This window comes from Onychostruthus taczanowskii, unplaced genomic scaffold (assembly GCF_017590055.1).
Source record: "Onychostruthus taczanowskii isolate IOZ18803 unplaced genomic scaffold, ASM1759005v1 scaffold36, whole genome shotgun sequence".
Lineage (NCBI taxonomy): Eukaryota > Metazoa > Chordata > Aves > Passeriformes > Passeridae > Onychostruthus > Onychostruthus taczanowskii.
Window position 1 is genome coordinate 2,572,937 of NW_024501015.1, and position 13,865 is coordinate 2,586,801.

At 41.4% G+C, this 13,865-nt stretch overlaps 1 protein-coding gene across 14 annotated transcripts in view; it reads left to right on the forward strand.

The window, feature by feature from the left end:
* Positions 1–13,865, forward strand: part of CREB5 (cAMP responsive element binding protein 5) — a 267,897-nt gene that overhangs the window by 39,652 nt on the left and 214,380 nt on the right. For all 14 annotated transcript variants that reach the window (XR_005953199.1, XM_041411417.1, XM_041411413.1 and 11 more), the window contains one exon: positions 11,901–11,972. Coding sequence is in view for 13 of the 14 variants with exons in the window: in XM_041411417.1 (XP_041267351.1) it covers positions 11,901–11,972 (72 nt within the window). In the remaining variant the exon portion in view is untranslated. The remainder of the gene's footprint in view (positions 1–11,900; positions 11,973–13,865) is intronic.

A 13,865-nucleotide genomic window follows, 5' to 3' on the forward strand; every position in this document is an offset into this window, starting at 1 on the left:
GAAAAGTAGTAATTTTTTCAAATGTGCCAGTTTTTAAGGTTCTTGTTTGTAGTTATGGATGGATCACTGCCAGACATTTGTGGCTAGTCACTGATTAGGAATTGCTTCATTTTGATGTGCTGCTTCCTTCACCAAGGCAATAATCCATGGACCAGAAAGGCTAATTTTTTAAAAGTGATACAACAGTCTTCTAAGAAGGGTTCTGAAGACTTATATTGCTGAGGAGACTTATATTGCTGACTTATATTGCATCCCTAAAGGAGGAAAGGAAAGGTCCCTTAGCACACTCTCACCTACCCCACAGATTTGCACGTCTATGCACCCAGACAAGCACAGTCACTCCTGGAGTGCAGAACTCTCTCTCTGCTCCTGGGAGTGTATCCCATAGTTTGCATGGACATTTGCCAAAGAGGAGTGCTGTTTCAGCTGATTCTGGAAGGCAGACTCATCCCTGTGCCCAGCCATTGGTAGCAATTCGCTTTGCAGTTGGTGTATTAGTTGAGGACAGGGTAGCAGCCCATGTCAGATGTCCCCTTCTTGTCAAGTGTCAGTGGAGCAATAGCTGCATTTATGTCCCTTCTGAATCCCAAATCTCTCATTCCTTGAGGCAGGGCTAGAGGTCTGACTGGGCAGAAGAACACAGGCTGTGTATAACCTGTCTGGTTTTGTTACAGAGCCGTGGAGCGCTCCCAAGGGACCAGCAGCTGAGCAGCATCCCCACAAGTGCCTTGGGCTGTGCTGCTGCTCTCCAGTGGAGACCACCAGCAGGCACCACGGGGGTCTCCCTGGGGGCGAGAGCCTCAGGGGGCCCATCAGGGTGTCAGGATAGTATCCATCCCACTTCCCCAACCAGGGAACAAAGCAGCCAGAGCAGCACCAGCCATGGGTGTTGGCATGTCTCTGCCTATCCTGGAGCGCCTCTGAGATGCTGATGTTTGAGCTGCTCTTCTAGGTATGGAGAGGGAGGCAGACTTGTTTGTCTCACATGCAGCAAATGTATTTGCAGGGCATTTTTAGTGCTGGGGACTGGAAGAGCACCTCCAACCCTCGGGAGTACTTCTAGAGCATTCTCGCCCGAGGAGAGGAGACGGATCACCACTTTTGTGCTCAAAGAAAGCATATTTTTGCAGAAAAGCCTTTGAAGACCTGTGTTGGCTTCCCATCAAAGTTAGCCCCTCTCCTGGGTCCAGACCTTTAATGGTTGAGAAGCTTGATCCAAGGGTTGTGGACACATCCAGGGCAGAGCAGGCAGCCAGAGCCTAGCTGGGGGGTCTGCAGGAGGGCAGGGGGAGCAGCACAAGATGGTCTGGGCTTTTTGTTTTGTTTTGGATGACTGCCAGGCAGTTTGTGGGCCATTCTGTTCCCTTCCCAAGTCAGGTACCTGAATTGCTGGGGCAGATAGTCCTCAGCCTCCTCCTCTTTGGTGCTGGCTGGAAGGAGGTGCAGTTGGGGATTCTGCCACCAGCCTGTGTCATGGTAGGGGAAGAGGGGCTTCTCTGCTGAGCCTGTCGACCCAGGGCATTGCTTGCTGCACCTGGTGTTTCTGGTGCTGGGCCTTGGTAGTGTCTGCCTTCAGAGCCCTGGGAGCAGCTGTGTCTGCAGCAGGGCACTGTTTGTTGGTGATACCTGCATGGGACAATGTCCTGTGTCTGCTGATGGCACCTCAGGTACTCCAGAAGACTGAGTCTAAAATACGTGCCCTGCCTCCCCCTAAAAGCTTTCATTAACTATTGTGAATTATTCTTCTAGTTCATAGTTTTAAATCATTTAATAATCTGGAAGACTCCAGTCTCACAAACAATTTCCATAAAGAGGTGGCTGTAAGGTATAAGCGAGCCACAACTTATGGGGACAACCTTTTTAGCAGGGGTTGTTGAAATTGGACAAGGGTTAATGGTTTTAAACTGAAGGAGGATCAACCTAGAGTAGGTGTAAGTAAGAAGTTTTTTACAATGAGAATTATTAAATACTGGACCAGGTTGCCCAGAGAGGTGGTGAATGCCCCATCCCTGGAAATATTCAAGGTCAGGTTGGAGGGCTCTGATCTAGTAGAAGATGGCCCTACTTTATTGCAGGGACTAGATGACCTTTAGATGTACTTTTTGACTCAAAATATTATATGATTCTATGAAAATATAAACACTTGTTTTAATGTCTGCAGCTTCGAGTTTATTTTTTTTTCTGGGTTATTAGTTCAAATAAATACTTGCTTACTGCTTTATTTGTGTACTGCCCTTTCAAAGTCTAAATACACTGTGCTGTACTCAATGCAATGGATGATTTGGAAGCAGCTTTTTAACCCAGTCTCAGAACTCAGAGCCTCTTATTTTTATGAAGGTATTTTAACAGCAAGATGATTCCATCTTTGATTTCCTAAAAACATATGGATAAGCCTAAATCCAAATAAAACTTACCAAAAATAGGTTGTTACACTGCTGTTAGTAAAACTAGTTATATGACTGGTGAGAGACGTGTCTGAAGATGAAGTGTGTGTGTTTGAGGATGTGAGCAACTTCACACACACAATGTTTAAAGTACTGCAAATCAGCCTGCCCTTGATTTCTCAGGGCTGAAAAGAACAGTTTTCAGTTTTTAGTGTCTAAAACTCTCTAGTGCTGAGTACTGCCTGAGGGGACCTGTGGGCTGCTAGTGTCCTCAGCGGAGATTTGTTACCCCAGAGGATTTTATCTTATAGCCAGGAACAGTGAACACTGAAGGTTTGATCCAGGATTTTTTTTTTGGTCATTTTATAGAAAGAGGAGTTTCCCAACTAAAAAAAAAAATCTTTAAAAATGACTATTAAAAATTGGTGAAAGTTAATAATTAATGGCTTGTGGCTGGTTTATTAATAGCCTCATTTTTCTACGTAATGAAAATCTTAAACTGTCTTGTATGTTATCTATAAAGCAAAAAAAAAAAAAAAAAGTAAAAAGTGAGATTGGTCCTAGTTTAAAATTATTTTAAACATACAGAATTGCAGAGTTTTATCCATAAAATGTGAAAGTTTGTTTGCAGAGTTCTGGTTTAGGCATTATTTTATATAATAAAATATGGAAGGAAAATTTGGGCTGGCAGAATTTTCAAAGCTTGTGTTAAAGCCCCTAACTGCTTCTGGTATGAAAGTCAGCTAAGCAGCCTTGTGTTGTTGTTTCCCCCAGGATATCTTTAATGCTTTCTTTTTTTTTTTTCTTCCTTTCCTTTGGAAATCCAAGTGTTTATTTGCATGCAAGTTAGGTGAATTCTTTTATCTATTTGTGTATCGTAAACCAAAGCAATTAGCATACTGCAGTTACAGTACACTTAAAAACCAAAACAACCCTACAAAAACCTTCAGTCAATATTATTCCTGGAGGGAAAACTCTTAATTAAATTGTATGCAAACTACAACAATAGGCAGAGTTGTTTGGTGTTTAATAATAACTCTTTGGGTCAGGGGGAAGAGTGAAAAGTAAGTGTAGCAGAGAGCTTTGCATGCCATTAACCCAAGGATAGAAATGAGGTCAGCCTTTGAAGGGACAGACAACACACTTATCTGCCAGCATTGGAAAGTCCCAAAAGATTAAGTTATGTGCCAGATGTTACTGGGAGTTCATCATTGACACCCTCTGCTTCATGGGCTTCATCTCTCGCCACAGTTGCAGTTGCCTTTTCTGCCCTTTCAGGCTTCCTGGAGGTCTTCTCCAGTGCATAATGCTTGTTTTTTTTCCTTGAAGTAAGTTTTTTCCTTTTTTTTTTTTTGTTTCATAGCAATAGGCATGGTAAACCATCTTAACTTGTGAAGCTGATCTGAAGCCTCATTGTTTTTCTTTCATACACCCACGATAATCCTCTTGGCATAGGAACCATGGACATGAAGCACAGTGACTGCCACAGCTCCGGGAGTGGGGCTGTGTTTGTGAAGGGATTTGTAGAAGACAGACTACTCACCTCACTTAATATTGGTAACCTTTTGAAGATGAATTAAAATTGGGGCAGACTTTCTCATGGGCTAAGAATTTTCTGTTGTTTTTTATCCCTTTGTCTGAAAAATAACTGTAAATGCAATTCTAAGCAGACCATTCTTATATTATTAGCAACTTTGTAATGAATCAAATATCACACTGAAGTGTATTTAAGTGTGTAATCCACTAAAAATTGGTAGTGAGGGAGAGTGGGTGCTATCAGATCCATGTTAGTAATGACTGTATGAACCTGAAATGGCATTCTCTGCATGTATCTTCTCCTTTAAATCTTTCAAGAGTTTGGTAGTAAATATTGATTTCAGCTAATGGTGGTTTTAACTTCTTTGTGCACATGCTTTGCCCCAAGGGACTCTGTCATGTACAGGGAGAAGCCAAGACTTGCTCATAAAGAACATAGCAGATATGTTTTTCCTTTAAAATGCTGGGTATTAGTGGTGGTCTCTCAAAGCAAGATTCCTGCCACTTGTGTTATTGCAGTTGTTTTGCAGTTCTGCAGAACAATTTGGGAGATGGACAGTGACCTAAATAAGGGTATATTGTCACCATGTACATCCGGCACATTACATTATATACTGTATTATCACAATGTGTCCGGTAAAAGAAACCTCAGTGTTAAAGCTTTTAAAATAGTGCAGACTCCTTTTGTAGCACACCATTTAAAGCATTTGCCACTTTTCAGTCTTGCTCTAACATAGCCCATCCTTCCCTCCCTTTCCTCCCTCTATTCCCTTTCCTCCCTCTATTCCCTTTCCTCCCTTTATTCCCTTTCCTCCTTTTTCTCCCTTTCCTCTTTCTTCCCTTCCCTCCCTTTCTTCCCATTTCCTCCCTTCCTTTTTCTCCCTTCTGTCACTTCTTCCCCTTCCTTCTTCTGCTTTTACCCATTTCCCCCTGCTTTTCCTCCTCTTCCCCTCCCCTTTTTTCTTCCATCCTTCCTTTCTTCCTTCCCTCCCTTTCAAGACCCTCATGTCTAACTTAGTCTTCTGACATGAGCACTTCAGTTAAATGTCTGATGATACAGGACAATGACAGTATTTGTTCATGTTGTGAATAAAGTTGACATTCAGAGGCTGCTTGACTATCCATGGACATTTGGTGTTCTCCCTAACATTTGTCAAATCCATAGACCCAGATACTGGTATTGCTTCAGCAGCTTGAATTTCCAGCACTGGAAAGCAGGAATATTGCATGTAGGGAAAATGGAGAGGTGCTTCAGGTATTGCTTCTCTCTGTTGGTGTGTGAAATGCTGTTGTTGAATAGAGCCTTTTCCTTACCTTGATACAGCTTGTGCTGCTGCTTGTTCTGTTAAGCAAACCTTGGTGTTGTCAGTGAGGTTCCAGTCTGGTCTCTCATGTTGTTTCAGACTTGTTACTAGGGACAGCAGGTATTAGGGTTATTCTGCAAATGCCATCAGTGGGGGACAGTTGCAGAACTACAAGCCTGGGCCATTTCCAGGTTAGGCTGGCCCTGTTTGGCCAATCACGGAGTGCAAAATAACCACATTATTCCTCAAAGTGTTTTTCCAGAGTTGAAGTAATAGCCATCTTGCCCTATAAAGATCTTATTTCTCCTATAGAATATTTCTGTGCTGAGATAACTTTCATGAACTGTTTTCAAAAGAGCTAGGTTTTTGTGGGGGTTTGTGTTTTCATTTTAAAGTCACTTTCCACCTCTGTTCTAGTCCCATTTTTGTCTTCTGTGGCCTGTTCTTAGTAATTCCATGGCCTATAGCAAGTGAATCTGTGGTGGGTTTCCTATACTGAAATGGGGAGTCCAAGGAATGTAATTATTTAGAGTCATGCATTTCCACTAGACTTGAGAGACTGATCATCCAGTGCAGAGGACAAATTGTGCCCTCTGCCAAGTACTTGCATGGGTGATACACAGTGTTGGGCTCTCACGCTGCTGCTACGTGGGAAGGCACTAGGTCATCTGCTTTTTATTTTGAGTTTCTTTATCAGAGGTATCCTTTTTCCTCCCCTCCTCTTCCTCAGCCCAGCCCTCAGTGGTTTGCAGTCCTTCCACTGTCTTTTTTGCATTTCCACTGGTGTCTTCTTGCCTCCAGTCCTCTTGAGGTTTTTCTCCCTGTATTTCCCCCACCTCCTTAATTCCAGAGTTTTCCAACATTCATTCTTGTTCTATTTTGTAATATCCTATATTTGCCCCATATTCTCTTAGTTATCCCCAGTTATGCTCTTTCTTGAGAAAAAAGCAGCTATGCATAAGCAGAAGAAAGTTGGGAATCGGCTATTTGGCTTTCTTTGATAACAGAAACAGTGGGTTTTAGTGGACAAATGCTGAGTTAGGGGACCAAAAACTTTTCTCTCTTGGCTGATTTGAACGTAAATGCATGTACCTGTAAGAGAGAGAAGGGACAAAACCTTAGTACTGTTGGGGAGCCTTCCCAGCACTGGGTTTTGTTCAGGCAGACAATAAGTAAACTGTGTGGCCATTTAAAAAGAACTAGGGTGTTCAGAAGCATGAAAAAAGAATCTTTTTGATACTCCATTTGCAAATGATCCTGGAGTGTGCCAGTGGCCAGTGACTTCACAGATGCCAGCCACACGGAAAGGACCGAAGGAAGGCTGCTTGCTGTTGAGGCAATTCACACATCAGCTGCTTTTTGAGAGCACTCGGCTCTGCCTGAAGATTTATGGGCCTCTCTTCTTTTAAAATAAATGAGTAAAGGACCAAGCTGAGTGTTTTTCCACACATAAATGTCATAAATGCAAGCCTAAAACCTTCACTGGAGTACCAGCAAGGGCTCAAGCCCCAGCTCAAATGTGCATCATATTAAAGTCCTTCTTGGGGACTCCAGACACAAATTGCTTTCCAACATCCAGAACCATTTGGAAATGCTTTAATCCTGAAACCAGGGGGTTTCTAATGGAAATGCTGACAGACCCTTCGTTGTAGCAGCTGAAGCAGGCAGGGCTGTGATAATGAGCCTGTATGCCTGCATGTGGAAAGCGTGATGCTAGCTCAGAAAACAAGCACTTGCACTGAAAAGCCCATGCTGAGAAAAACCACCGTGCACCGTTCCAGCACAATGCTGCTTCAAATTGGCTTTGCTCAAGCAAGTATGTATTGGGAACAACTGTGGGCATTAACCCTGCGTGTATTGTGGTTCCAAAAGCAACAAGCCTTAATAGCATTTCTAATAACGCTCTAATTATCTATAAATAGCACGGTATTGAATAGCCACGACTAGCAGTTTGAAATGCTGCATACACTGATGGGGTTCTTTGCTATTCACAAGTGCAGTGTAACCATGTCTCCTCTCACTTTTTAAACATTGTGCCCGTGACCCTAAAAAAGAGGTTTCATTTATTGCTCATGTCTCTGCGTAGCGCTGCTAACGCTAGAGACCGTGTGCTGTGTACCTGTGTTTGGAAATCTCAGTGACCTTGGTCACACCAGGCTGAAGAAACCTGTCTTGCAAGCATGAACCCAGGTGATTAATTTCAACAAACAGGTTGCTTATAAGAGTGTAATTACTCACTTGTGCAAATGGCAGGATGGGTGCACTGACCTGCATTAGACACGTTGTAGTATACACCTCCCCATCGGTTCTTTTTCCTCTGTTAATCAGAGGCCTGAAAACCCTGCAACATTTAGACAGCTTGAGGTTGAAGGCTGAAATGTCACTTTTAAAAGAGGGTTAAAAAGGTCACACAGCTGCAAATAATAATAGCCCAATGAAAATCAGATTCTTACTGCAGCCTACTTCAAGAATAACATTGAAACAGGAAACAAGCCTGCTTGATGTTTTTACCAGTATGGCAGTGAGATTACTGCTGAGTTTAAAAAGGGGGAGAGAGAGACAGAAAGGAGAATGCTTTCTTGATCTTAGATGTAAGAACAGTTTTTTCTAGTTCAGAAAAGATGATCCTGGGGCTCTGCAAAATCTCCTTGAGGAGCCTGAGGACATGGGGTACTTCCCTCTGGATGCTGCTGAGAGGAGATGTAGTTTGTTGCTGTGTTCTGAGAGTGGTTTCGTTTCTTCTGTTTGCTTTTTTTTTTCTTTGTTATGTTCTTGCATTCCTCACTGTGGGCTTCAGTTTTATTAATTATAATAAAAACCTTTTAGAAGACTCTTATGCAAAAATCAAGGAGTAGAAAAAATCTTGGCTTGCTGCAGAACTTACTTGTTTCTCTACTACGTGAGATAGGTTGGAGAAGCCTTTCTCTTGTATTTTTATTTATTTCTTTTTGTAACTAGAATACCTTAGCTTCTCCTGAGCAAAGTGATATTTCAGGAGAATGGCAGGCTACAACAGCATAGCAGATTTCCTCACTTACACATTCTGCCAATAAGGCTCTTTACGTGGTCACAATAGGGCAATAAATGCTGACAGATGTTGTTAACATGTCTATTAAAATTCAGCCCCCTTTTCTGCTGGATTATGCACTCATGGCTATTGTTAATAATATCAGAACTAATGCTGACATACCAATAACAGTGTTCACTTTTATTTATAATCCTTGATTGTTTCTTCAAAAAAGTCTCAAAGTTGCAATAAATTAAGCTATTGATAACAGAAGCAAAAAATTCAGACTGGAGCAATTTTTTAACTTTACAGTCATCATAGATTTGTCTGATATTCTTCACATGCATTAATTGCAGAGGTTATTAGTAGTACTTCAAGAGTTGCACGAGTGTAACTTGAATTTTTAAGATCCCAAAGGCTAATAAGCACCTTAATTTAGATGGAAAGGCTGCTGTGATATATTTTTATTAGGTGAAGTAGAAATGTTGCCATTGGTTGTGTTATTTCCTTCCTTCACCTGCACACAGTGTGGAAGAAGAAGACGTGGATTGTGTGGCCCAGCGGCACACGTGAGACACGTGAAGAGAGGTGTGTGCCAGAGGCTGTGTGCAGCTGTCTGAGCTGCAGGGTGGGAGATACCTGCCTGCATCCTGAGAAGGATGCCATGCAAGCAGTGCTGTGCCTGCACCCTGAGAAGGATGCCATGCAAGCTGTGCTGTGCACAACCAGAGCAGCTCTGCTGCTCAGAGCCCCCATCCTGCTGCAAACCTGGGGCGAGGCCCGGTGGTGCCGGTGCATCCGCAGCTTTTGCAGAGTTCAGTGGGATTGAGGCATGCAGGAGGCTGAACTCACAGCCCAGACTTTCAGCTGCTTGTTTCTGGTCAACATTCAAGCACCACGCTGGAATTACTGCCATATGATAACCAAGCAGCAGACACTTGCACAAAGTGCAGGCAGCAGGTAGCTTCTTGCACTCATTTACTGTTGTAAGAGCGTCAGTGGTACCACAGTCTCAACTGCAGTGATTGCACCACATGCAAACACCAGTTCTGCAATTTGTCTTGAGGGCACTGTCCCACCTGGTAACACGTTATACAGGTCAAGTTCTGCTGGACAGCACCTTGCAGCGCAGGTGCTACAGCCATTCTGGATTATTGCTTCTTTTATGTTTACTGTCTGCAAAGAATGATTCTCATGGAAATAAGCAATTGCTTGTACATTTGGGGAAAACAATTTGATGTTGAATCTGACGCCTTTTCCAGGTACTGAGAGTAAACAACAAGTCCATGTTTTCTTATAGTGGATTTCCTGGAGCTGATCCCTGCACTCAGGATTCTAGTCCTCATCTAGTAGGTTATTTTGATGCTTAGTCCATGCTTATCTACTGGATAACCTTGAGAATATTGTTAAAAGAGAAATTGTTAAAAGAGCATGCACTGATGGATTCAGGGACTAAAGGTCAACCTCAGGGTGGGGAGGGAAGTCTTAGACTTGCAATACTCAATAAGAAATCAAACTCCAAATAATTCCTGGTAATGTTTTGAAACTCACTTGGACACTTGGGACCAGAATTGTAACTATCTTGTTTTCTTTAACTGAGTCTCATCTGTTGTTTTGCTATTGAAAATGCTGTTGTCACTGTCCCCTGAGGAGGGGAAAAAGGGGTAACAGAAATCTTTGGCAGTGCTTCAGTTGCAGGAGCTATTGAGATATTAAATAAAGCCTTTCATTATCCATGCATAGCTTCCTTTTTTTTTCTTTTCTTTCTGTGTAAAGGAAAAAGTTGTCTTTAGGAAAGACAACATGCCTGGGGTCACATCCCATAAATAGAGGTGGATTTAAAAATCTAACTTAGCTGGAGGTTTTGTTTTTGTTTTTTGCGGGGGTTTGTTTTTCTAGTCAGTTATCTCTCTGCTGCTTGTTTCTTTCAGACAGGATAGTGTAATTCAGAGTATTTTTATGGCTTCATCTCTGAAGAGCTTGTCTATGCACAGTCTGGAACTGAAATAACTGAAATTAGAAGTAATTTAACACCTTTAGTTATTTTAGTATGCGAATATACTCTTTCATTTCTGATTATGAGTATCCTATTTCAGTTTAACATAGCTGTAAGTTAAATCAAAACAGGATATGAATAATCTTAAAGGAGTAAATTAGGTACAATTTTAGTTATTTCGGTTCTAGCCTTGTGTGGATACATAAGTTATGCCTGAGTTAGGGTCTTTCTTGACACTTTATTGTATTGTAAATCATTTGTCTCAGGCCAGATCTTGGTATCACTTGGTGCTTATTATCAACTTTTAGGAGTAGTGTCCTTGTGGAGGTTGAAGGGCAAATGACAGTAGAAATGCTTGGCTTCTGGATTCTGCTTCTAGGAGTCAGTGGAGTCAGACAGAGTAGAGTTTTTTATGTCACAATTAGGAAAATATACTGTCAGGCTAATGTTGTCCACCAGAATGAAGTTTAATTAAAAAGAAAATGTTATCATCCAGTGAAAATAATTGCTGCAAGTACGGGTCTGGCTGATGTACAGGTTAATGGTGAATTACACTATCAACTGTAAGCATGCTAAAGATACTCATGATGATAGGAAAAATGGACTGTACCTTGGAAAAAATTCAGTAGATTTGAGCAATTTTACCACCTGTCCCTCTGCAGATTTTTGTAGTTATAAAATCAAATTCTGCTTCTCCACCGAGATATTTCTCTTTGGGTCATGAAAAAATTACTTAAACATCATCCAGATATTTTTCTAAAAGAGGCTGTGGTGAGGTTGTTTTAAGGGATTTTAGGGAATCGCTAAACATAAGTCATCTGCTTTAAGATGGGTCAGCCACTACATTCTAGCTGGTAAAAACAGTTGTTCCAACAGGCTGAAAACATTTCTGAAATAAATTACTTACTTATTTTACTCCCTAGAATTTTACTAATTTTTTTTTTTTTCTCAGAGACACTGCCCTAGTATTGACACAAATTCAGGTGCATAACTGCATTCTGAGGGTGAATGTTTCATCCTTTGCCTTTATTTAAGACTTGGGAGCATTCCCCCAGGGTTTAGTTCAAGGTTACAGGACTGGAACTGCTATGTGGAAGTGCAGCTTTAGACAAACTTCCCTGCTGAAGCTCCTGAGGCTCTAGTTGACCTTTTAAAGGATGGGGATGTACAGTTACCTTGTGTGCATGGAGAGCATGTATGTAATGTATTTAAGTTATTAATATCAGACAGTATGGGTGCAGAACTTCAAAAAGGGGGCTCTTTCTCAGAAGTAACCTAGACGTCTGGTTTTAATGTTGTTCAGCAGGAACTGAAGGAGGAAAGGTAAAAACCTTTAATTCAAGATATTTCTGAGAAGATACGGTCTTATCTAATAACAACACTGAACATATGCTATTTTCTGAGGCAGATTTATGCTGTGAAAGATGAACTATATTTCTTTCTTAAAAGTAAATTGGTGCTCAGGAAGGAGCAATAAGAACTTAGACTCCAGAGAACCTGCTGAATATTAGCAAAATTAGTACTCTGATTATGAAAACTTTGTTCTGATCTGTTTGTGGAGTTTGAAATAAAAGCACAAACTGCCATTTCTGTATGTTGCATGCATGTGTCAAGTTTAGAACTTATATATTCATAGGTTCCCTTTCTTTCCCCCTTCCCCTTTTAACATGTAGATTTATGAGGAATCAAAGATGAACTTGGAGCAGGAGAGGCCTTTTGTCTGCAGTGCCCCAGGCTGCTCACAGGTGAGTGGAGTCAGCGGTGATATTAATTGAGTCCTCAGCACTAGCTCTGGCTTGTATAATGCCTCCTGATATATTAACACATGTCTAATAATAATATGTGTGTCAGGGGTTTTTTTGTGTGTGTGTGTTTTTTTTTTTTTAAGACCTGCTTCCCCTCAATTCTCTCCTTTCCCACAAGACACCATTACAAAATATTTCAACAAATACAATAGCCAGTCAGAAATGAGTTGGTACAAGTGCTCCTCAGGCTGCTTCTGTGCCTTTTCTCATCCCAAAACCTTATGTTTCAAGACATGTATTGCAGATTCCTTTAGGGACTAACAGGAGAGGACACACTAGGCAGGACACATTTATCTGTCTTCTGCTGAGATGTATAAGAGAATATATTATGTTGCTATTGGAGGCAGTAACCTTCCTGGTTTTTTTTTTGTTTGTTTGTTTGGTTTTTTTAATACGTAAGTGCAATTCTATCTTATTAGCTGATTTTAATTTATTTATGTATTTATTTATTTTTAATCTTTAAGAGATCTTCCTACTAAATATTTTCTATGGAAAATGCAGCTTTAGATAAATTTTGCCCCAGGATGTGCATTTGGGATTCCTGTCCTTTTGACTGGTGCTCTGCCATATGTCTCCAAGGGGAAAACCTGACTTGTAACATTAGATGTTTAATGAGCTTAAAAAAACCCTGAAGTGACAAGGATTTTACCTGCTGAGATTTGAACTGGGGGGTGTGTGTTTTTTCAGTGATTTTGCAGAGGTGAGGGAAGTTCCCTCACAGACAGTGATGAGGGAAGTTCCATGTGTGGCACTTGTGACCCTAATTTGTTTTAGTAACAAGAGTTTGTGAATACAATCTGCAGACAAGGGCATCTTTTGGGCTTTTGCCACAGGCTTCCTGTGAGCATCCATGTCATGTGGTACAGCTTACCCATTCCCCAGAGTCTTCCTCTCTTAATTAATGAACCTTTCCCTGTTTGTATGGTGGGAGTTTTCAGCTGGGTAAGATACTTACAACTCTTTAGGATCTTCTGGAAGAGGGGTGGGTGACTGTTAATGAAGTGTAGGTGTTGATTTTGCCAAGAGCTGAAATAAGGAGAGGCAGAAGCCTTCAGTCCAGTTAACAACTGGCTGAGTGGCTTTGCTGTTTCACTAAGTGGGAGTTTTTCTATGGGACACAGAGTGCATTTTTTGGATTATCTCTCAGGCTGAGAATATGTCCCTTTAGATTTCCACATGCAGAGTTAAACTTTCACCGTTCTGTCACAGATGTAGAATACAAGTATCTGAGTTTAATTGTGATGTTTATTTACCTTTTTGATGAAACTAAATTCCACTGAAATCAGTAGAGTGTTTTCATGTCAACTCTTAATTAGTTTCCTCGGTGGAGGAGAAGCTGATCCAGACAAGCACTTTTAGGTGTTCAGAGAGCAACTTTGGTTGCATGCTGTTGCAATTTGGAATGATGAACAATGTAGATGTGACTTCCATCTTAAAAAGCATTTAACTTCCTATTCCCCAACCTGACCCCTGTTTGTTGTAAAGGAGGACTTGACACAAGTGCATAATGCAGAGCTGCTGTCCAGCTAAGCTGGCTGGGGCTTCTCTCTTGGCCCCTGCAGATGTGTGCTGAGGGCTGATGGAGTCAACCTTCTGCACAAGGAAGAAAGTAGAATTAGAAAAAAGACAGAGAAGTCTGGGCTGGAGGAACAGTTTCTCCTCTGTTGCCCCACACCCTGTTTAAGCTGGCTGATTTCATAATGAAGAGAGAACATGGCATCCCTGAAGGAAAATCCATTTTCAAGAGAAATAAATGTGGGTTTCCCCCCCTGCCCCCCCTTCACGATTTCATTGAGCAAAGTCTTTCTCAGATATTCCCTTTGTTCTTAACAT